The sequence below is a fragment of the Anopheles coluzzii genome, chromosome 2 (assembly GCF_943734685.1).
Source record: "Anopheles coluzzii chromosome 2, AcolN3, whole genome shotgun sequence".
Taxonomy (NCBI): Eukaryota; Metazoa; Arthropoda; class Insecta; order Diptera; family Culicidae; genus Anopheles; species Anopheles coluzzii.
The window spans coordinates 57,032,631-57,058,010 of NC_064670.1; the positions used below are offsets into that span (position 1 = coordinate 57,032,631).

General features: G+C 39.0%; 3 protein-coding genes and 1 long non-coding RNA gene across 5 annotated transcripts; 2 read left to right on the forward strand and 2 right to left on the reverse strand.

The window, feature by feature from the left end:
- The first annotated feature begins 3,882 nt into the window (after nucleotides 1-3,882).
- On the forward strand, nucleotides 3,883-17,720 carry LOC120949086 (E3 ubiquitin-protein ligase RNFT1). Of its 2 annotated transcripts, none has more exons than XM_049608016.1 (4): nucleotides 3,883-4,183; nucleotides 4,250-6,075; nucleotides 6,143-6,358; nucleotides 6,741-7,449. In XM_049608016.1, exons 2-4 carry the CDS (start codon nucleotides 4,471-4,473, stop codon nucleotides 6,807-6,809), a joined length of 1,890 nt encoding a protein of 629 aa, XP_049463973.1. In that variant the 5' UTR covers nucleotides 3,883-4,183; nucleotides 4,250-4,470; the 3' UTR covers nucleotides 6,810-7,449. The 2 variants fall into 2 exon arrangements, with proteins under 2 accessions (XP_049463973.1, XP_040222014.2); XM_040366080.2 differs by lacking the exon at nucleotides 6,741-7,449 and adding an exon at nucleotides 16,717-17,720 and having other exon boundaries at nucleotides 3,887-4,183.
- On the reverse strand, nucleotides 9,610-16,709 carry LOC125906937 (uncharacterized). The gene is made up of 2 exons (XR_007452265.1): nucleotides 15,623-16,709; nucleotides 9,610-15,507 (listed from the first exon to the last, which is right to left on the reverse strand). It is a non-coding gene; the product is annotated as an uncharacterized LOC125906937 (long non-coding RNA).
- Nucleotides 17,721-22,359: 4,639 nt separating the features above from the next.
- Nucleotides 22,360-24,233, forward strand: LOC125906925 (uncharacterized). The gene has a single exon (XM_049608017.1). It carries the CDS (start codon nucleotides 22,611-22,613, stop codon nucleotides 24,063-24,065), a length of 1,455 nt encoding a protein of 484 aa, XP_049463974.1. The 5' UTR covers nucleotides 22,360-22,610; the 3' UTR covers nucleotides 24,066-24,233.
- LOC120950865 (ATP synthase mitochondrial F1 complex assembly factor 1) lies at nucleotides 23,968-25,071 on the reverse strand. Its single transcript, XM_040369239.2, has 2 exons — nucleotides 24,427-25,071; nucleotides 23,968-24,358 (listed from the first exon to the last, which is right to left on the reverse strand). Exons 1-2 carry the CDS (start codon nucleotides 25,012-25,014, stop codon nucleotides 24,098-24,100), a joined length of 849 nt encoding a protein of 282 aa, XP_040225173.2. The 5' UTR covers nucleotides 25,015-25,071; the 3' UTR covers nucleotides 23,968-24,097.
- Between the last annotated feature and the right edge of the window lie 309 nt (nucleotides 25,072-25,380).

Below are 25,380 nucleotides of genomic sequence, written 5' to 3' on the forward strand. Positions count from 1 at the left end.
AATTTGCTTCAAGTTCGGTATAAATTGCTTTTTTGCTAACAAATTGAAACAGCTTAAAAGAAATATTAGAATTTTCTGCACGAATCATATCAAATAAATGATAAAGTGTATACAAGTATTAATTTAAATAAAAAACTGCGAGTAATAAATAGTACCCAAGTGCCACAAATTCACTAAACGACCACTAAACGGCTTCTAAACGACTCAAGTTCTCTACCTAAACGGAATATAGAAAGACTTCGTTTAGCAGACGGCAAACGACTCATGCATTCTAAAAATAGCGAAAAAGCTGATGGCGCTCTCTGTTGGTGGGATACCTCAACCAGTTGAGCTTCATCGCTTGGAGGAGAGCTTTCTCTTTTCCTCTGTACAGTCTGTTCCCGAGTTACGCGGTTTCTTCGTTCCCAACGAATCCGCGTAACTCGAATATCCGCGTAAGTCGAATTTCACGTTTTTTGACTAAAATTCTATTGATTACTCCGAGTTTTTGATTTAATGTAGTACTTTTATATACATCATCATTTATTTGTTAAGATTCGTGCAGAAAATTCTAATATTTCCGGCTTTTAAGCGGTTTCAATTTGTTAGCAAAAATGTAATTTATACCGATCTTGAAGCAAATTGTATTGATTTGACATTTAATCTGTCAAATTTATAAAACCGCGTATCTCCGAATCCGCGTAAGTCGAGAACCGTGTAACTTGGGAACAGACTGTACTGTTGTATGGTTTCGCATTGAAGTTATGCATCGCTAGAACTAGAACGGCGATACGATTGTTTAAATACTAAACTCCAATGGAAACCACCAGCACTGAAGCAAGTGAGATTTGAGTAATGGTCGTTGGTGTCGGTATATAAATTTTTGCTCGGAAAGTTAAAAGGCTATATAGGTCATGATAAGATGAAACTTGTCGAAACACATTGCAAGAAAATGATAGCAATATAATAATCAGTTTTAATACGCCATTTATTGATCAAACCAATGAAGCTGTGGAACTTTCATTTTTTTTGTATGGATATTCAATTTTCCAGTCGTTTAAGCTTAATCTGTGGCGCTTGGGTATTTTAGTCAAAAAACGTGAAATTCGACTTACGCGTATATTCGAGTTACGCGGATTCGTCGGGTTCGCAGAAACCGCGTAACTCGGGAACAGACTGTACAATGCAAGTTACACAACTTAACCGCACGACTCCACACAGCATAACACGGAGCGCAACATAACAACTGACAGCTGCTAAAAAAATTCGAAATAAAATACTTACAGACTCTTTAAAATTACAACTTATGCACCAAAAAATCATAAATTAAAAGTTGGGAGGCTACGGAAAATTTCAGGTCAATAAAAGCAATGAATCAAAAGTGATTTCAGTTTAAAGTTTAAAAAAATACCCGGGTATCCGGTTGCCAACTTAAAGGTTATTTGACACCTCTACAATTTGAAAAACTTTCTTATTTGAACATTTTCCACAGTCTCTTCATTTCCAGTACATTTTTGTCCCTCTAATTTGGAAAACCTGTGAAATCTGTGTCCCTCTTAGTTGTGTATGGTGTTGCCATGGTTATTGAATGATGTATGCTCAAATTGGCAATCGAATGCACAATTTCCTATAGCACCAGTTAAGGCTGCATACTAAATGTTGTGTCTCTTTCTTGTTTGTATGGACCTTTCATTCACTTTCAACCTCTGTAATTTGAAAATTCCTCTTATTCGACAGTCCCATCGCCTCTCAAATAAGGGCGGTGGCAACGCTCATCGGATGCGATTTTATCGGACGAGATTTATATGGGATTTGACAGATAACGTCGGACGTGCGATTTCGTCGTCCGACGTTATCTGTCAAATCCCATACATAAATTTGACAGGCCATCCGATAAAATCGCATGCGAAAAAGCGTTGCCACCGCCCTAAGAGAGGGTTCACGGTATATGGAGGTGCACCGACACACACAAACAAACAATCGACGTCGCTGGTAGACAAGTACAGGCGGTCCCCGAGATACACGGTACCTCTTATACGCGGATTCGGAGATACGCGGTTTTCAAAATTTGACAGTTCTTGGAGCAAATTGTACTGATTTGACACATCCATTGTGAAATACCAAATAATTTCCGTGTTGATCGAATGTAAAATACCATTTAAAAAGGTTTAAAACTGATCAATTCATTAGAAACATATCAAATAATTAATTTGGTGGCTAAAACCACCCCCTACTTGCAAAATTGCACGAAAATTAGTGATATTTTGGCTGTAAATCACGAGATTCGACTTACGCGGAAATTCGAGATACGCGGTATTTTGCGGCCGTTTTCGGTCCCCAATAACCGTGTATCTCGAGGACCGCCTGTATGTCAAAGACAGTACAGGCGGTCCTCGAGATACACGGTACCTCTTACGCCAGGACTCCACACAGCATAACACGGAGCGCAACATAACAACTGACAGCTGCTAAACGCTTCATAAAACGCTTTATTGCCGGTACCATGTTTTGAATATCCTTAGTAGGCTGCTCATTTTTCGTTGAAAAGCTACCAACCTACTGCGATGACCGATAGTTAATGAAACGCTTAACCTCCTTTCCCAAGCGTTTTCTCAAGCGTTTGACAGCTGTCAGTTGTTTAGTTGCGCTCCGTGTTATGCTCTGTGGAGTCCTGGCGTTATACGCGGATTCGGAGATACGCGGTTTTCAAAAATTGACAGTTCTTTGAGCAAATTGTACTGATTTGACACATCCATTGTGAAATACCAAATAATTTCCGTATTGATCGAATGTAAAATACCATTTGAAATGGTTTAAAACTGTTCAATTCATTAGAAACATATCAAATAATTAATTTGGTGGCTAAAACCACGAACCACTTGCAAAATTGCACGAAAATTAGTGATATTTTGGCTGGAAATCACGAGATTCGACATACGCGGAAATTCGAGATACGCGGTATTTTGCGGCCGTTTTCGGTCCCCAATAACCGTGTATCTCGGGGACCGCCTGTATTGTTGATGAAACCAATACTAGAAACTGCACCCAGAAGCCACCACCAGGCTGTACTGTCGAGTTGAACATGTCAGTTGATTCTGTCTGTGATGTTCGATACCCACCTGTGCTGTGCGTACCTTTACTGTCAAACTTGTCAAAGCTACAGTGGATAGAACTCAATTCGGGACATTTTCAAGTTTGTATGCGTAGTTTGTCTCTTTTTCTTTATGAAATTGCGTGCAAAACATTTGAAATAGCTATAAATGATGATTGTAATACTTCTCAATCAATTATAAAATGATATATACAGATTTGAAACTTATAAAACTATTACGTGTACATAATTAATGCTTGTCTATGCACTGTATGTGTTTGGGCACGGACGTTTGTTTACATTTTTTAATATTAAATTTGAATGATTTTTATACTATTATTGATGTGAATTACTAGGAAATTATTTGTTGAATCTTCCTTCTGTAGATGGATATCTATTTAAACTATGAAAATACTCCATTTTCAAGATGAAAATATGCAGTACATCATGACGGGTCTATAAGACATCGAACAGCTGACAGAGCACCTATCGAACAGAGTCGTGTTTGTTTGTCCCGTTCGATTGGTGCCAAAGCGCCGCTTAAATCGAGAACCGCGTAACTCAGGAACATACTGTATATGTTTTGTTTTGCAACAGACAGTGCCCAATTTGAACATACTGTAATTTGAATTTCATTTGTACACTTATGTATTGTACTTCACTTGCCTAGTTGACCTTGGCGAACCCCAAAACAGATTAATATGAATACCGTTATGATAGCCATAAGGGAGGACACGGAAAAGGACAACTGTATCTCATTACGATTATCAAATCGGCAGTATGTGACGAAATTTGAGAATCGAAGCTACGCATGTAAACATTTCGAAAGTGACACATAAAAACAGAAACACAAGCAGAAGAAGAAAAACTGTACAAAAATCGAAAACTTTCTTTTCAGTACAAAAATAACATCGCTAGGTTCTGATATCGTATGTGGAACTTGTTTTACGGATTGTTTTGCTGTTCGTAAGATGGTAGTTGAAATTATTACTGTGTTAACCAAAACCAGCACTCATATTGTTCACGGTAGGATGAGTCATCAATGTTACTAGAATCATCGATATCGTAGTGAAATCCTGTCTAATACGCTATTGTCAAATGGTGTTTCAACCCGTTCGTATTAATTTCCGACTTGGTAATGACGATTTTTAACTAGATCAAATCTTATATCATTTTTAGGATGTAGGAAGTAAAATGATTAAGTCTGTGACGGTCGACAGATAATTGCCCGCAACTTAAGTACATCCCGGGTTAGCGCATCATTGTATGAAGATTTTTTTCGAGAGACGATTGTTGATAAACTTGGAAACAGCTGCTTGTTCTAACAGCAAAACAGAAGGATAAGAACAAAACTTAAAGCGGAGGTGGTGTGTGAACCCACGTCCCAGTTATAGTGTAAAATGTCCGAAAAGGCTATCCTAGAAGTAAACACCACACATCAGACCAATAATCAGCTGGAAAACTCGAACCGACCTGTGGATGATTCTGTACCGTCAGCGGAAGATACTAATGTCGTAGCATCCAACTCACTATCATCAGTAGAATCATCGTCCCCGCCTACTATAATTTCAAACGACATTTCAAGTATTGTTGACGAAACCAGTACTGGAAATTGCACCCAGCAGCCACCATCTGGCGGTACTGTTCCACCAACTGGTTCTCCGTTACCTGCGTCACAGATCCGCACCCCCGTCGTCGAGCGTCAGACATCTGTTGGATCATTAGATAGTACATCAATGTCAATTGGAGCAGGTTCGGGTAGTGGCGGAGGACCAAGTGGCTTTCGCAACTCATTGAGTAATGGACGTATGTTTAGCAGGCTTATGTCTGTTGAACGTGGACGGTCTAACAATCATGGAACGACTTCACGAAGAGGTTCCAACTTTAGTAACGTTATGCTGAACGATTTTATGGCCCTTCTGCAGCAGGCAAGACATCCGGGTAGTTTATTTTCCGGTGAGCGTACAGGACTCTTTCTCAATTCGGAGCGGTCTCACGGTACAGGAACAAGTACACCTCCGATGATGAGTAACTCTATTGGTTCGATCGGAAATGGAAATTCTAACATCGCTACTAGTGATGTTGTAATTGATGTCGACGACGGAACCGGGACGATTGGTGGAGGTTCTTCGCGTTCTTCTCACAATGAGCTGTACCCTTTGTCAAACTCATCTTCCACAGCTAATACAAGTATTAGACCATTCTTATGGATTCAATCCGGCGATGAAAATGCTCCACCATCGGGCTCTTTGATTGGTGGACGTTCACCACTAATGCCAAATTTTAACTACAGTCACCATCATCACCACTTTAACAATCATCAACCTTTGGCCTTGCATCACCAGCAATCCGCTGCTGGACTATCCGCAGCATCAGTGTCGATGGCTTCACAGTCTTCCATATCTATTGGTGGTGGTGAGGGTATTCCATCTATGGGTAGTGATGGCACAAATGGTGCTGTACTGACACCGACGGCAGGAAATGCACCTACCATTGGTGCTGGTGGTGCTACGCGTAGTAACAGCATCAGTTCGAATCACCAGAATGAGGAAGCCACCGTTCATGAAGCGCTTAATCAGTTGCCAGAAACTCGCGCCTTAATAGAAACATTAGCACGGTATATGCCATTACTTCTGATTTTGTTGGCTAAATTATGCTACGATCATTTAGATGGGATAATGCACTTTCTGTTGTTATTGATGACGTTCTACCACGCAAATTGGGTAGTCCGACAAGAAATATCGAAACAAAAGCAACGACGTGTTATGGTGTTGCTGCGTGAGCTGATAATTATAATTTTAGCATTACTCATATTTGGATTTGTGATTGAATGGAAAAGTATCTGTCTGGTGATACTTTTCATGTCTGATAATCTGCAACCTGAATCGCTTAAAGGACTGTTGTTTGCTGTTTGTATAACAGATTTAATACTGAAGCTGATCACCATTGTAATCAAAATTATTGTTACGCTTATGCCGCCTCGAGTGGTAGACTACAAAAGTAGGGTAAGTACCATATAAAAGCACATATTAACTTCTAAAAGCTAATATATTGTTTAAATCGTGACTTTAGGGCAAGGTCTACCTAATGATAGAATCGCTCTCCCAATTGTATCGTGCCGCAGCCCCCATTCAACCATGGTTGATTTTTCTGTTTGAATCCTACTCTGGTTCGGAAAAGATGGTCGGCGTTATTTTATCTGCAGTATATATAGTTGCTAAATCGACGGATCTGCTTGATAGGGTCAAGTTCTGTCGCCGATCATTTGTAAAGCTACTACAAAAAACTGTAAGTATTGTTATGACTATGAAATATGAAATATGTCATGCATTAAAAAAATACGGACCACGTTACACAACAATAAGAAACATTAACTACGCTTGCAGGCGAACAATAAGGTATTGCAGTAATGGCAATGAACAATCGCTAATTTTTTTTTTTTTTGTAGTTGCCCCGCATTCATTTGTTATCCATTTCTGTTAAACCATCGTAAAAACAGTTAACGATTAGTATTTAACGCCTTTAGGTAAACATAGATAAACAATTGTAACAGTTGGTTTTCTAAAATTGATTTGCTTTGATCAATGTTAAAACGAATAAACTTGCACGTACAGTGGCGGACACCTAAAATCTGACACCTCTTATTTTCACCTATTATCTGACTTTGCAGCACCCTGGACAGTTCTATAGGCTACTCTTCAATTATGTCCCTGCAAAAAATCCTACCGATTTATTTTAAAATCTCGGAACACTATGCGTAAAAGGTATGAAATTTATGCGGTCCACTGAAAGTCGGACAGTCTTCATTTCATAGCAAAATCACCACGTAGGATGTCAAAATTGACCAATATGGTTCTTAACTCATTTGATATTAATTATTAAAGGTCCATCGACTAGTTTGGGTGGTCATCTGTGTTTTAAATAACCTAGGCCAAGCGCTTTAGGGTCTGTACCAGCCAAATAACGTTTATGGAAGGCTCAAATAATTGTAGTATAGTAGTTTTGAAGAGATTTATTGTTTTTCATAATTTTAAAGTTACTTAAACTGTTATAAGTATCAGAAATGAAGAAGCAGTGGAAATTTACTGCCTTACCTGCCTTTAAAGTTCAAATTTCCTCAATGCCCTTGTGCATTATTTAGATAGAATAATTACTGCTTCGAATTGGTTGAACATTTTTGTTCCTGGCTTGGTTACTGAGCATGTTTGAACATGTTAAAACCTAAATTATATCTATATTTAGCATGATAATGATTAAGACTTCCTGCCATCAGCGCTTATGCATCTCTATAACTTTCTAGATACTCTAATTAATTAAACGGTTTCAAGCATGAATATTCCTTCTGGATTTTATCAGGCTGCGCGACATTTTTTGCATCAAAATTGATAGATTTTTTTATGTGTATGTATACATTCTTAATAAACTCTAACTTAAAAACACAATACCAAGAATTCTTTGACAGTTTGGCTTTACCTTTGAACAAAAAGTGACTTCCGTACTATGGCAAAGCCCTTCGAAATACAACCAATAGCTTTGACGTGGCCCTCTATCATCTTTTTTTCGTTCTTATCAATTGATTATATTCTTATAATATACTTATAAGAATATATACTTATAATATAGTAAATATATGTCTTGATGTTACAAACATGAATAATTATTTTTTTATTCAAGCACCCGCAAAAACGGATGTTTTTGAGGAGTTCCCCACATGGTTGTGTTCAAATATTTCTTTAATATTTTTTCTCGTATTTAACCTGTGTTAATTATGTAGCAAAAATGAGAAAAAAATTTCTCTATAATTTCATTTCTGATAATTTTAAATAATTTTACTTACTTACTTACTTATCCGGCGCTACAACCGCTTTGCGGTCTTGGCCTGCTACCGGGGGCATTGCGTTGGGTCGGTATCGTTAAGTCCGTTTCGTATCCTTCTGATGCTTTCTGTAGTCAGTTGTTACGTGAGACTGGGTGACTGGCCCTGCGCCCACGTGGCCGTTTTATTTTGCGTCGGGTTGCCCCCCCGACGTTCAGGCACCCAGTTTCCCGGGATACCCACCCCCCTCCTGGTTCGCCATATGCCACCATCCGCCCAAGGGGTTGGATCTAGCCCGTGTACCCAAGCTAGGATATATGGAGGCACATGTTACCACTCTGCACGACGAGGACGTGTCGGAATAGGAGTTGGATGGGAGAGCCTATGTTATCCCTCGGAGGGCTTCGGATCCCATCCCATTACAGAGATTTATTTTAAAGAAATAAATAATTTTATTTCTTTAAAATTACGAAAACAATAATACCCTCTTCAAAATTATTCTGATATTTAAATTGCTTAATCCGTACCGTTTAGCGCATGGCCTAGGTTATTTAAAACACAGATGATCATCCAAACTGGTCGATGGACCTTTAATAACTGATATCAAATGGTTCTGAAACATATTGGTAAATATTGGCATACTACGTGGTCATTTTGCTATGAAATGAAGACTGCCCGACTTTCATTGGACCGTATAAATTTCATACCTTTTATCACATTTATGCATAGTGTTCCGAGATTTTAAAAGATGTTTGTCAGATTTTTTGGTGAGACATCCCTCTGATGGGTAAATAAAATCCGTTAAGTGTTCTAGAGAACTGTCCAGGATGCCGCAAAGTCAGAAAATAAGTGAAAATATGAGGTGCCCGACTTTAGGTGGTCGCCACAGTAATAATTAATGAAAATTTAAAAAGTAAAACATTACAGAACAAATAATTTCATGGTAATTGCATTGCTTCCTGTTTTATTTAACTGGAAACTGTTCACATGTTGGATACCTTGCTGATGAGCATAGAAATCGCTTTGTTAGAATGAACGTCGCGGTACGACGCTATACCTTTCTTCTTCTAGTTTTTCTTTAACTCATTCCGTGATTTGCGCAAGTGAGACTCGACGCTGTTTTTGTTTTCCAGTTCAATTCATTCGTCGCGTTGGGAAAGGAGTAGGGAGATAAAACAATGATACAGGGTTTTACAAGTCATTTTGCAATGTGTGCTGCATACTTTGTCGAGCAGAAAATTTACTTTGACTCCTAGTGCGTACTTCCAATGTTAATTTCATCCCGCCTAAGTTGAATTTTGACAGCTCTATCGAGGTGCAGGTTTTCCCATGTTTTCTACATTATTTTACACATTTTTTTTGACACATGTTATGCACAAAAACGGAAAGAAGAAGACTTACGCTTTAAAATGAAGTGTCGTTTGACCCATAACTCGTTTTATTCACTGAGTAATCAACGTTTGGAAATGCACCCTTTTAAAATGGGTTTGAAATTCAGCCAAAATGGAATTTATGTTGCATTTGACAATTGATGTGTTAAATCAGTACAATTTGCTCAAAGAATAGTCAAATTTAGAATATGTATCGCATATATCGAGTAAGACGTCTTAAAGAAGAAGAAGAAGAAGAAGAAGAGTATAGTGTATATCGCGGAATACGTGTATTGCTTTCGTTGTTTCCCGTTTAAATTGCCTGCCCCACCGAATGCCAACTATGGGCCTGATCGGGAACGAAAGTTGATAACGGAGTGGATAATTTAGTCGATCGGTTAGCAAAATTCGAATGTTATCCAATTGTGTTTTCTCAATCAGAATCTTCGCTAATCTATCGGTTTGGCAGTGGAGTGGAATGGTGTTTGCCGCCATAGCAACGTGGTTAAAAAGTCGAGCAGTGGGATATGCAGTTGAAAACATCATATAAAAAAAAGCATTTCAGTCGGATAGCCATATCCACTGAATCCACTGTGCACCAGTTGATATAACAGTGGAAAACTAAATAATATGAAAAACCATGATTAACAGCAAACAAAAAAGGATGTTTTATCGCTGTTTGAGTTATTTGAGATGTTTTATCTCTCGAGTAAGTTAAATATTCTTGTTTAGAAAATATAAATTTAACTTTTTTTAAAGAATAAAATCACGAAATTTTATAGATTTGTAATAGGTTTTTAGTCTTTATAGTCAAAGCTAAGAAATGATAAACCAACATAAAAAATTCCTTTCTTCTAACCCTTCTCTTTTATCCAACCTTATGACGGCACGTTCAGTTGACTTAATCAGGCACGTTAGAAGATGACGGCTCGTTAGAATCGTTTCTGACACGTGGATGCTACGAGATTGAGAAGGCGTGTAGGAACACTAAGTGCAAGAAGGTATAAGTAACTCCTACCCGTTGGAGCGACGAGTTCCGGTCGGAATCGTTGGCGTTTTCTTGCACCTATCGAAGGTGTTGTGCCTACTTGTACCTTCCGAACTATCTCCCAAAACTCTGCTTAGCTTATGAATGGCTACAGCCCGGGAATGTTCGGATTGACTCATACATCACTAAGTGCCACGCCTCGTGGCAAACGCGTCACTCAATATTTTGTTGTTGTTCATTCGTTTAAACCAGTATGTACACTTGAATAGCTTCTCTACTTTCATAGATTACAGTTTTAACACAGTTATTTTATTTTTATCAAATCTGACGAAATCATCTTGGTCCCGTATGTGTGGAAGCACAATAGAGAAGCCGATATAATGACGAGTTATACGAGATGTACGGCGACCTCAGGCCGTGCTATACGCATGGAAACGGACCACCCAGTCCGTAACGTGTTGTTAGGGACAGTGGCAGATTTAGGGTGTTGACCCTAAGGCCCTAAGTGGTACACGGAGTGGGGACCCTCTGTAGGTGTTGAACGAGGGAGGAGGGTGTGGTTTCTTCACTTGGCTTAGGATCAAACACACTTTCATGTTTTGTCTGGGATTTTGCTGAGGGGAGGGGGGTTAGTCGGGATCCCTCATATATGGGCCCCCTATAGTCTATGAGTCCCTTCGTCGAAGAAGCCTCTATCGTTCAAGGAGGCCCGCGATGAGACTACTGTTACACGCCATATATGCTGGAATTACCATTCACGCCCCCCCCCCCCCCCCCCGCGGCCACTCGGTCCGCTTACCATTAAATCCGCCATTGCGGAGAGGTAGGTTTAAATAACAGTGACCAGATGACTTGGAGGCTAGGATAATGGACTGGCGAGGGCGAGAGATCGTGAGCGATTTCGGACACTCCTTATTGCACGGCACAATTGTACCGCGTAGCTTCTATATCTTTTTGTACGAGTTTTTTTTTTTTAAATAGACGTTCGCAGACCCATTTTGGCTGAGGTTGATGGTACTTTAGGATCAAGGGTCAGCGAAGGCAGCAAGTTCAGAAAAGATTCAAACCTCGTCCCCCAGTTAATACGATTTTGTTTCATCTCAACTTGTTCAGGCAACCACCCTTTTTACACTGTACCGGGATTTTTTGAAAAGACCTACAGTTGATACTGCCTAAGGCCACTTCTGGTGTCGACGGAGGGTGCATTAAAGAGATCATGTGATGGAATCTAGTATCAAAGAGTATGTACTCCAGGTGGTCTCATAGCATGTTTTTTATAACAAAATTTGAATATCAATTTTTGACAGAATGGGTGAAAACTTTTGTTCAAACAAGCTTTCTGGAGGCTTGACGAATACTCAAAACTGTTGTAACGCAGTAAATGTGGACTATTCTCTTCTAGTGATGAAAGCGAACTAAACCTTTATTGAACATTTATATGACTACTATGATGAAAGAATCAATCATGCATGCTTGGATTCCTTCAAAAACACTCTTAAAATCTTCATTCAGAAGAAGAAGCGATAATAATCAGCCTTCTAAATTCATACACCTTGGGATAAGACCACCTGTTTATTATACCCACTTAGATAGCTGCTTGAAAACTGCTATACAAAGCAAACAACTGACTGGCTGCTGAAATTTCGGCCTACGAACTTAAAACGGAAAGGGCACCATTGGCAGATACAAAGTCTTTGAAAGAGAACAGGATGCGTTTAGAGTAAATTGACATAAAGCCATGGGAAAATTTTGACAGTTAAATTGAACATTGTTTATGTTTAGCGATGGACGTTGCTATGGAGTGAATAAGAGTTTTGTTCTGCATTTTGCACTTATTTTCTGTTAGAATATTATAATAATTAGAATCCAATTAGAATATTACATGGCTGATACAATCCATACAATCCAAGCATCCCCTTTATCATTCGTCGCCGGGTTATAAGCAGAAGACCGTATGCATATTGTACTTGTGTGTGCCGATTCGATGTTTCATTTAACTCTCAGTGTTTAAATGAAAGTAAATATGACTTCTGTTACCCAGTTGGAAAATGTAAAGTGCTGTTTTATGCCTGTTAAGCTTTTCGTTCTTCCAGTAGGACCGTTGCAAAAGGTAGTGATTCGTGGTCACGGAATGGCAAACAATGAGGTTATCTGAATACATAGTAGACTGCAATTACTTCTCCTTTATTCTCCAGAAATGATTGACCGCAAGAAATTTAACCAATAGAATCTTCTTAATAGTAAATTCGTCCACTTTTCCTCGTTAACTATACACCGTTTTTTTGTGAACACTTTTTTATGAAACTGTCAAAAGCGAGCTGAAAATGGCAACCTAGCAACGGGCTTTGCATCGACCTGTTCTCCTTAATAGATCTTGGGCAGATAGGCAAAAAACCAATGGCTACTCGAATCGGAAAGAGTTATTCACTAGTGGAGAAAATTATCCACCAGTGGAAAACAAATTCCACCGGCGGAATGGAGCATATTATCCGATCGTATAAATTATATCGACTTTCGTTCGCGATTAGGCCCAATATTCGATATATCTCACATTTCATGCGGGCTAGAAGTCTTCTGGATCTCAGCAGTCGATGAAGCCCATAGTATGCACGATTCTCCTGCACAATGCGCCTCCGGATTTCGCTGCTGATGTCGTTGTCCGAAGTAACGACCGTCCCGATATAACAGAACTCCTTTATTACCTTGAGATTATCGTCGTCAACTAATACACTGCTTCCCAGGTGGTCTGAGTCTGCGGCAAGCAGGTACTTCGTCTTCGTCGCATTGATTCTCAATCCAATTCTTGCTGCTTCACGTTTGAGTCGGGTGTACGCCTCACACACCTTCGCTGTTGTCCTGCGGATGATGTCATCCGCGAAATCAAGAAATTGGAAAGACCGGTAGAGGATCGTGCCACGGATGTCGTTGTCTAGCCCCGCGCTTCGAATGACATCTTGCAGGGCGATGAAGAGCAGGCAGGAAAGTTCGTCTCCTTGCCTCAGACCCCTGTGAGATTCGAACGATTCCGACGTCAAGTATGATGGTGGTCTCTAAAAGCCGGATCAACTTCCCAGGGAAGTGGTACCGTTGCATGATGTTCCATAGCTCATTCCGGTCTATGGTGTCGTAGGCCGCCTTGAAGTCGATGAACAGGTGGTGCGTAGGGATCTGGCGCTCTCGGCCCCTCTGGAGGATCTGCCGTAGAGTGAAAATTTTATCGGGGGTGGATTTGCCTCCAACAAACCCAGCTTGGTAGCTGCTGATAAAATTTGTAGCAACGGGCTCAAGTCTGCAGAACACGATCTTGGACAGGATCTTGTAGGTGGCATTAAGGACTGTGATGGCTCGAACATTCGAACAATCCAGTCTGTCGTCCTTTTTGTATACTGGGTGAATAACACACAACTTCCACTCCTCCGGTAGTTCCTCCTGCACCCATACTTTCACGATCAGCTGATTTCGACGGTAAGCCTCTCCGGTCCCATCTTGAAGAGCTCGGCCGCCAGTCCATCGCTGCCAGTAGACTTATTGCTCTTAAGCTGCTTGATGGCGAAGAAGGGGACTAAGCACACTTGCTTAAGACCGCATGCGGCCCGCGTCGATTTTGAATGTGGCCCGCAAGAATATTTTGAGAATTGCTTAAAGCTTTGCAAACCAAAACAATACATTATAAAAATTTATTAAAATGTGAAAGTAAGTTTTCCAGAGAAGAACCATCATTTTGTCGCTATATTTTTCGAAACTAGGATAACTGTACCAGTTTTCGGCACGCTAGTGCAGCAGTTTCACAAAAACTGCTCACAAATAAACATTTTATATTATTTTTCATGAACGTGATGTTATTCTGGTTGATAAACTATCATAATATGTTACACTATTTTTTATTTGCCGGTTCAAAGCCCTTTTTCATAAATATTCGTAAAAATGCAAACATTGCTTTTGCTCCTATTTTCGGCAGTTTGTTCCAATTTTCGGCAGGTTGTGTTCCTATTTTCGGCAGCGCGAATACGAATCAGAAAATGTTATTATCTATGTAAATATGTACAAAAAATGTTTAAAGCAATTTTACACTCTTACTTTCCTAATATTGATGTTAAAAAGCACTTTAATTAATAATTTTATGTTGCTTATTTTGGCCCGTTTTGACAGCCATTTTGATGCGTCGTTTAAACACAGCAGCCATTGACAGTTTGATGGTTATAGCGTACGGTGCGAATTGGCTTACAAATATTTATTTTTCTCTTAAGTTAGTGCATTGTTTGTCGTAAAATTGGTGATATTTGGTACAAGAAAGGACATATTATGTGTCGATATACGCATTGTAGTGTTCTGATCAATTTTTAAAGAAATATTCAGCCAAATCCAAGGTGTGTTATTGTTCCGAGTTTCGGCAGGAGCCCACAACATCGAGCTGTCAAAAATGAACATTTACTGTGTACCTATTTTCGGCAGCATTGAAAGTGAAAAATACCTTGTTTATCGTTATTTTAAAATTCCGAACAAGTTTGAATAAATTAAATAAGCATAAAATCTTTAACATACACCACTTTTTCACTGTTTTACGGTTCTGATTCTCTTAATCACAAAACCTGCCGAACCATTAGCTGACAGCAAAGCTGCCGAAAAAAAGCACAATTTATTTGATATTTTGAAAAATACGTAATGAAATGGTGTGAAACTTCGTGGCTATGTGAATATCAAATAATTACACTTTCACTACAAAATTGTGTTTTGTGAAATTTTTTACCACATTTGTGCAGAATTTCACGTTTTTAGCTACTCTGCCGAAAACTGGTACAGTTACGCTAAATACATTTACTAAAAAAATATATAAGTGGACTAAAATTACTTCTTCATATGTCTCCATGAGTGTTTGGCCGCAGGATATTGAAGCATTACAATATTCTTTATATAAAATTCGTTTGTTTTTTAAATGTTTTTTTTTAAACACTTTTTCATGAAACTGTCAAAAACGAGCTGAAAATGGCAACCTAGCAACGGGCTTTGCATCGACCTGTTTTCTCCCAAAGACCTTAGGCCACCCTGATAAAGATAAATAAATTAAGATACACCTGTTTCCATCTACGTTTGAATCTCGTGCCGTTTGCATCGAATCGCAAACCGCCTGCTTCGAATCGCATGCCACTACGATCGAATGCGTGCACCCATGGTTGAATAGCGTGCCAGTACGGTTGAATCGCGTTCCACTATGGTCGAATCATATGCCACTACGATCGAATCGTGTGCCGCTACCATTGGATTTCTGAAAGCAAGAGCATAGTAAACTGTTTGTTTACGTTTGCAAGCTATATCTTTCTTCGCCGACGGCATTTCGTTTGTAAAATAGTACTAATAAAAGGCAGTTATTCACTGATTACACGTAAAATCCTTGTTATCGACGAATATCGTGGTCCCTTGTTGATGGTAAAATCCTTAAGTTCAACTAATATTCGGTGTTCGTTGTTGATGGTAAAATCCATAGTTTCAACCAACATTCGTCGGGTTTACCTATAATCAGGGAATAATTCCCTTTTATTAGTATTTTAAAAACGAAATGCCGTCGGTGAAGCAAGAAACAGCTTTCAAACGTAAACAAACAGTTTACTATGCTCTTGCTTTCAGAAATCCAATGGTAGCGGCACACGATTCGATCGTAGTGGCATATGATTCGACCATAGTGGAACGCGATTCAACCGTACTGGCACGCTATTCAACCATGGGTGCACGCATTCGATCGTAGTGGCATGCGATTCGAAGCAGGCGGTTTGCGATTCGATGCAAACGGCACGAGATTCGAACGTAGATGGAAACAGGTGTAAATTAGGGTACCAAATCGCTTATGCAGCTTATGGAATATTCGCCTTGACAGATAAAATCAGATGCGACAATCCGACGGAATCAATTTTTTTTTTGATTCCGTCGTACGACGAAATCGCACGTCCGACGTTATCTGTCAAATCCCATATAAATCTCCTCCAATAAAATCGCATCGGATGAGCGCTGCCACGGGCCTTATGGCCTTATTAGACGGAGGAAAATACTGTCATTTCTTGATTGGCATTTATCTTTCAAACTAAGACGTTGGCACAAAAATGCCTCTCGTACGTGAATAAGGCAAGAGAATAGTTCTGTCACTTTTCACATTTATTATTTAATTTATTGATTTTCTTGGCTTTATTCTAAAGAATCATTCGTTGAAATGAGCATGCTGAATTCTGATTTTCCGACTGGCATCTATCTGTTAAACCCTGTTTGAAGGATAGATTCCAAAATCGAATGACAGTATTTTCCTCCGTATAATAAGGCCTTTAAGGCCAAACGCTGCAGGCAACGAATGAAAAGCAACATTGCAGCGGAGTTAATTAATCACTTCTTCATTAGGTTTTTTGTTATTTCGAGTAGGTCCGGATTTTTGTACATAATTTTATTACATCAACTGGAAATATAATTGAATTATTGTTTTTCTTTACAGAGTTACGGAACTGTTCCAACAAAGGAACAACTGCAAGCGTGTGGCGGACAGTGCTCCATTTGCCATGATAACTTCAATTCGCCTGTATTGCTCGAATGTAATCACATCTTCTGCGAATTGTGTGTTGGCACATGGTTTGATCGAGAACAAACATGTCCCTTGTGCCGCGCAAAAATTGTTGACGATCCTTCGTATCGTGATGGAGCTACTACCTTCTTTTTGCAATTATACTAAAGAAAGGAAGAACTATAATTAAAACGCAATTCCATTCCTTTTATCCATTTATAATTTTTCACAGCTTTTTTTTAGTTTAGGGACATTTTTTATTTGTTTGTATTTTGTAACTGCAAATAAAATGCTCATTCAAAAATGCATTTTAAAGAAAAAAATCATTTCAATCATTGTATTTTTATTTGTATCATAATGTCTATTAAAAAATACATTAAGGATTGAAGATTCAAAATTGTCAAACGGCAAATTGCCTCGTTTTTTTTTAAAGAAAAACAAATTAAAACTATAAGTATTTCTTTTAGGAAGGTACTATGTGAGATATGGGCTCATCAAGTTTTTAGTAACTATTGAAAAAGTTTAAATGCTGTAAAACCTTAGCCGTATTATCGTTAAGATGCACTGCAAAACATGAACAATTGTAGAATACAGTTCACGCTCGGTAATCCGCACTTGAATGAGTGCGAATTATAAAATGACGTATTCACGTGTTTCTTCAAAAACTTCTTACTTTTCTCTGGTTCTATGAGTTAACTATTATGTATCATACATTTTCGTGTTTTGCAAAGAAAGCTTATATTTAAAAAAAAAATAGAAAGGTATTTATGTTTTTAATAAAATATCATTATTTTTGTCCGAAAACTGTTTCTTCGAATGAATTTGACTGTCAAAAGTGCGGACTATCGAGGTGTGGATTATCGAGCGTGCGGATAACCGAGCGTATACTGTATAATTATTTGCAATTAATAAAACAATCATGGGTTTGTTAAATATTACACCGATTGAGACAGCTTCTGAGTTTCATCGAGAAAAGTAATAATAAAAATAATTGCCGAATTTGCCTCAAATTTAATGTGAGTTTGTAGAAGAGCATTATAAAATTCGATGCTTAGGAGCTTCGATGCCCTGTGCAAAGCGACGGAAGAAATCATTGCCTTTCGCGCATTTTCTCATGCCTTCTTTTTCCTTCCTACAGCAAATTTGTCAAGCAGCTCGTCGAGCTACCCTTCCGCTGTTCTTCTTCCTATCCCTCGCCTGAGCGCGCTGGCCAATCGCTGTCAGCCGTTGTCCGTTCTCATTCCATCTCTTTCTCGCGTGTGGCAAATGCTCGCGAGCTGTTGTGCCGCTAAAAAAAGCCGTCATCAAACATTGCGGCGATGAAGTTTACATTACATATACATCCCAAGCGTCACAGATTAAGCTTAAACGACTGGAAAATCAAATGTCCATAGAAAACAGAAACGAAAGCTGCATAGCATGCAATTTGCTCAATACATGGCGTATTACAACATATACAACACTGCTTGTCCTCATCACCAACGACCGTTTTTCAAATCTCACTAGCTTCAGTGCTGGTAGTGTACATTGGAGATTAGTATTTAAACAATCGTATCGCCGTTCTAGTTCTAGCGATGCATAACTTCAATGCGAAACAATACAACAGTACAGAGGGAATGAGAAAGCGAGGAAACTCCACTGATTGGGTATCCCATCAAGAGATGGCGCCACCAGCTTTTTGCTATTTTTAGAATGCATGAGTCGTTTGCCGTCTGCTAAACGAAGTCATTCTATATTCCGTTTAGGTTGAAAGTTTGAGTCGTTTAGAACCTGTTTAGTGGTCGTTTAGTGGATTTGTTGCACTTGGGAATGCGCGAATTTCGCGGTACCGCGACGATCTCGGTTCGTGTATTCCCAACCTAAAATAAATTAAAATAAAATACTTCCTGGCTGTTGAAAATTACAATTTAAGCATTAAATATATAAAAAAAAAGTTGGGGGCTAATTTCAGGAAAATTTCAGGTCAATAAAAACAATGAATCAAAAGTTATTGTAGTTTAAAGTTGAATACAGTTATTATCCGATATACGCTATCGTACGGGACCGAGCGCAATAGCGTATCTCGAGTTTTCGCGTATAGCGGATTCTTATGGAAAAATAGTTTACACTGCTGGTTCGAGGGTTGAAATATATCGCCACAGAGTTTTGCATTAAAGTTTTTTTTTTGTAAAACAGGTATCTCTTGCACAAATTTAATGCAAAATGTATTAAGAACATTAAGGAAATTAAAAAAGAGCATAAAATATTTCAACGAATGAAAATATTTGCAAAAAAACACATGGAGCTGTCAAATTTAGAGGAATCGCGTACTGCGAATTCGCGTATATCGAGTATCGCGTACTGCGGATAATTGCTGTAAATACTCGGGTTGCCAACTTAGGCTGCGCTATGGCACCAATCGAACACAACGAGTCGTTTAGAAGCCGTTTAGTGGTCGTTTAGTGGATTTGTAGCACTTGGTGTCTGTATACGCTCAGTTATTCGCACTTTTGACAGTCAAATTCATGATATGAAACAATGTTTGGCCAAAAGTAGTGAAATATGATTAAAAAGATAAATATCCTTCGATTTTTTAAATTATAAACATGCTTTGTATAACATGAAAATGTAGGTAATGTAATGATCAACTGAAGAACCGTGACCAAAATATTAAAAAAAAAACACATCAAAACTTCATTCCAATTATTTTACCACGGATTACCTGTAACCGGGCCAAATTAACTAGTCAATAAAGATTTGACAAGTAGACAAAGTTCGTTACAGGCAGTTTGACATCTAAGAGCCTTTTTCGATTCAAGTTGTAATTGTGATAAAAATGATAAATTGATTTGATCATTAAAAGCAATTTGTTAATTGGTTATTGAATGTTTCACCAAATGTATTGATGCCTCTTTTCATAATACTGGTTTTAAGGCCGGGCTACATTGATCATACTCCGTAGTGTAATTTTTGTGAACGCGTACGCCATCTAGCGGCGGCGGGTTGAAGCTAGATGCTGGTATAATTTATCTGTCAAAAAGTGTTTTGGGTCGAGGAGGCTATAATTTTACCCAATGAAGGATAGATAATGGAAGATGCCGAGAAATGTTGCCCAGCGCTTTGCATGAATGACGGTTTGCCCAACAACAACAATTACCCAAGTGCCAAAAATCCACTAAACGACCACTAAACGGCTTCTAAACGACTCAAGTTCTTTACCTAAACGGAATATAGAAAGACTTCGTTTAGCAGACGGCAAACGACTCATGCATTCTAAAAATAGCGAAAAAGCTGGTGGCGCGCTCTGTTGGTGGGATACCCCAATCAGTTGAGTTTTATCGCTTGGAGGAGAGCTTTCTCATTTCCTCTGTACTGTTGTATGGTTTCGCATTGAAGTTATGCATCGCTAGAACCAGAACGGCGATACGATTGTTTAAATACTAAACTCCAACGGAAATCACCAGCACTGAAGCAAGTGAGATTTGAGTAATGGTCGTTGGTGTTGATACCCACGTATCTGACCACACGACCATTCATATAGATTTTTGCTCAGAAAGTTAGAAGGCTATATAGGTCATGATAAGATGAAACTTGTTGAAACACATTGCAAGAAAAGGATAGCAATATAATGATGAGTTGTAATACGCCATCTATTCATCAAACCAATGAAGCTGTGGAGCTTTCATTTTTTTTCTATGGATATTCAATTTTCCAGTCGTTTAAGCTTAATCTGTGGCGCATGGGTAACGGCCTACTTTGTTGCAATTTATGGACGTTTATCAACATTTCAAACAGCATACAAGTAGCCTGGGTGAAGCTTGATGAGACACCAAGTACAGTAGAGCGTCGATTATCCGGGCAGCTCGGGACCGGACGATTGCCGGTTAATCGATTTGCACGGATAATGGTCCAAGAAATGTCAAACGCATATAAAACATATCAAATTCACTAGTTTTATGATTAATTCACCTAGAATCAATCGATTAATCGTTAGTAGAATATTATTTTAATCAATAACTGTAGGTTTAACAACTGTTCATGAACAAAAATGAATTTCGAAAATACCTCTAGACACTACAGAGCTGCACAAGAAACTGGTTACCCAATTGACTATCGCTGCAAACTTTCGCCGTACGTATGAATAGCTGTCAGATTTATGCGCACGGTTAAGCCGCCCGCCGGTTAATCCGTCCCCGGATAATCGACGTTCTACTGTATGAATAATTTTGACACATAAATTATACACACATCTAGCTTGCGCTGGTCGCGCGCCAGATGCGCTAGTGAAAATAGAAATTACACTAGCGAGTACGATCAATGTAGCCCGGCCTTTATACGGACGTGGCACGAGGCGTAAACTCAAATAGCGCGTGGCCATGGAGTTGAAAAAATGTTGAAAAAATTGCTGGTCAACTGCAAAAAAGAGCTTTTCTCGTGGCCGCACCAAAAACATACACAAGAGCGACAAAAAGCTCCAACATCTGAATATCATCGATATTTTGTTTAAGAAGCACTAACTAGGTACATAAATCAATTAGAATCATGCATTTTAGCATTATTATCATAACAATGGGTCACAACTGCGCCAAATAGCTGTTTATTTACGCTTTTTCACGAACGTCAAATTTTGTCAACTTTTGTCAACTTTTTTTCCTGGCTGCTCTAGGTCACAAAATTTTGACAAAAGCTCAAAAAAGTGACAAAAGCTCACATTTTGAAAAATTTGTCAGCATTTTGTCACTCCCGTGGCCTTTCGCTTAAAAAGTTTATACGGACGTCACACGAGGCGTAAACTCAAAAAGTTTACGCTTGATTTGTATGGGAGAGCGTAAACTTCCTGTCAAAAGATTTCAGGGTTGTATGGCTGAAATCCAGTTTACGCCAAAGTTTACGCTTCGTGAGACGTCCGTATTAGGGTTTGATGAGTTTTCCAGAGCTTTCTGCTGTCAAAAGGCATAAAAGATGGCCAAACCAACTACGGCAGCGCTCTAGCAGCAATCGAACACGACATCGAACATGAAAAATATATGGGATTTGACATGTTCGATTTAATAAACAACAAATCGAACATGTCAAATCCCATACATTTTTCATGTTCGATGTCTTGTTCGATTGCTGCTAGAGCGCCGGGTAATACTTGGCCTCGTTCCTACACAGTCCTTGGTTATACCCATTTTGCTGTCACCGTAGCAATAGACGATGCGCAATCTCAGATTGCGCATATATTTATCTGTCAAACGGGTCGGTTTGATATATTTATCTGTCAAAAAAATTTTATATATCTTGGACATATAATCTTGAAAATTTATGCGCAATCTTGGCGCAATCTGAAAATGTATGGAAATGACGTTTATAGCTCAGGGTTGGCTACGCGAAATGACTTATGTTTTGATAAAACGAATATATGCGCAATCTGAGATTGCGCATCGTGTATTAATACGGTCAGTTATTGTCTTACCCGGCGCTCTAGCAGCAATCGAACAAGACATCGAACATGAAAAATGTATGGGATTTGACATGTTCGATTTGTTGGTTATCAAATCGAACATGACAAATCCCATATATTTTTCATGTTCGATGTCGTGTTCGATTGCTGCTAGAGCGCTGCCTTAGCTGCTCGGTCGGTGTATGTAGAAGCGCTCATACATTTTTCTTGTTCGATGTCTTGTTTTGGTGCAAGAGCTCCGGCTTATAGCGTATTTGACGTACACCTGTTAATTTCAAATGTTGCTGGGATTGCGAAAATATTTGTCGTTTATTTATCGACACTACATCGAAATCTATACTGATCCTTTTCACTGTCAGATGTACCCTCTAAGTTAAGCGGTTTGCTCGAACATAAATCCAATATGTCTAAGCGTCGTGCATGGAGGCATCCCAAACAAGATCACAGTGTTTATGTGCAACAGTTGTTTAAAGATTTTCTTGCCCGTAACACTGTTAATTCCATTGCAAATCGCTCAATTGAAACGCGGAAGAACTTCTCCCGTGCCGAAAGCAAAATTTCTGAAAATTGCAAACAACGAGGTATATTTGACCGTGCGGTTTATGCGCGCTTTGAGCGTAATACAAATTGTGGAGGCTTTATTCGTCAAGAACCAACGCGCAGATCGAAAACAGGATTAATGCGATGGATTGATCAGCAGTGCAGCAAACACGAACAACGAGCTGTAATTCAGAAAACTTCTCGAAAGGATGATTACCTGAATTTGCCTGGCAATTTTTTTTCCGGGACAGAACAAATGAAACTGCCGTTCGATATGGCTGACAGGACGCTAGGCAATGTGACGAACAACTTTATCCCACCAGCAACATCGACACCTTTCGATCGTTTGACTTCTTTCGGCGTGTCGGGGGTATTATCTGATCCAGACGAATTTCAGACTAATCAGCCCAATCAAAAGAAAAGTGCCTGCTTCAAATCTACCATATGGGATACTTTTTTAAAAAGTTGCGTAGAATATTTTAATATCATAGCTAAAGAGCACGGTTGTCAAAGCGCTTTAAACTTACGAGATGATATGGAAACGCTTCTGAGAAAAACAGGCTCAAACCCACCCTTGCATCAGTTGTTCAAATTAGAAATGCAAAAAGAACCTCATCCCACAACACCTGGAAAAAAGAAAATTGACGTTACACCCATTGTTAGCAAGAATCACCAGTTGACTAACAAGAAGAAATATCCTCCTATCATTGCTCATAGTCGTCCCATATCGGTAGTACCTCCTAAAACAACGCATAATCAAACTTGCGTCACCGTGGACGATCTTATGCTGGAAACAGATTCAACTGCTATCGACCAAAATATTCCGAACAATTTTCCTTTTTTCATGGAAACTTGTTCTCAAAAACTTCCACACGTAGATGCAACCCAAGACGATTTACTGCTTGTAAGTAATTTGTTATTTTCTTGCTTTGTTTTGTCATTTGTTACTTATATCTATCGTTTGCAGACTGCATCTCCACCTTCCCCAATCAGATTCGCACGCCATGAACATCCACGATGCTTGTACGATGAATCCACCTTTCTTGTAGATCTAATTGCCAGGGACGATTTCTTGACGGAAAAACTGGATGGGTTGCTTAAGGATGAAGATTTCAACATCGATGGAATTAGTACCGACCGAAGATTTGATTTTGGCACTCCATCTAATGAAACGATAATGAACAATACTTTTCCAAATCATTTTCAAACGATTAACTATCTTGAGTCAAACGAAAATTTTGCAGGCACCCCGGTATACTTATCGCAAGATATATTGGCTGCAACAACAATACAGGACTCCCAGGAAGCTATGTTCTGATAACAATTAAGTACCTTCATAAGAAAAAACAATTAAATTTTCAAATTGTTCAACTCCTCGATGATGTCCATGTGTTTGAACTTATCCGGATGTCTAGTAAACGTTTCAAGCAGATGCAATTTAGATACATTCTTCTGACAATAATAAAGTTGGACTTGATTTGCTAAACACTGTGCTTCCTGTGCATTGATTACTTTGGTATCATATTCTCCCCGCATCAGTATGATTCCTTTATCAGAACATTCTGTAAACATGGTGATGTTTAAACATTCAGGGGCGTTTTCTTTGTGGACCTGAAATCAATTATTTCATTAGTAGAAGGCATTCCTAATTTTAAGCCTAGTCAAAAATTCCAACATACCTGGTAATTCAACAAAGGCGTGAAATGAATAGTGTTAGCTGCAAATTGTAGCATTATGAACTCGTACCCTTCGCTTCGAGGAATAGGAAGTATAAACACTGGGTACTGCTTTGCACATTCCATCATTTGGTTGAATTGATCAACTGGTATTGCAGCCGTTATGACATCTTTATCTCTATGATATTCCAGCCATAAATGCTTGATGTCGTCTGCAGACTTATCTTCAATCAACTCCAGCCGCATAACATCACTCAGTTTGCGATGCGTAATGTCTCGCGATGCTTCGGTTCCGAGTGGAGCTTTTGGTTGGAGAAGTTCCGAATAGTCACGTTGCACTTCAGAAAGTCCAAACTTAGGCTTTTTCTTTTCTTTATCCACATTATCTAACCGGGATAGGAATTCTTCTGGTGAATTTTGCTGCACCGCGGCGATTTTGCTAGCGTACTTTTCGAAGTACGGATTTTTTCCTTTCAACTCTTCTAAAACCTTTTCAGATCTTTCTCGTGCGGAGGACATGTGGAAGCTTCGTATGGATGCAAACTGTTTTGATCGTAAAAGGAAGCGACTGAAAATTGAAAATGCTGCCATTAATAAACTTCTAGGTTTTACGTTTTGTTACCGAATCAAAATAAACCTGTCATCAATCGCATTCTAGGATCTCCCAGTTCAAATAGACATAGAGCGAAAAAGCCGCGCAACGACGTCTCGCGCGGCTAAAAGTAGCTCAGTTTTACAAACAGAGCTACTCGTCTCGCGCGACATTTCTGCTCAACCGAAACAAACGAATTATACAGTTTGTTTTCGCGCCCGGAAAAATTCAAACACAGAAAAATCAATTTGAACACATTTTAAATTAGTTTTTAATGTTTGTAATCAAAGAATATGTAAGTTTAATGAGTCTAATGAGCAACTTTTATCTACAAAGAGTGAAATTTCGGGATACTTTTTGTTGCG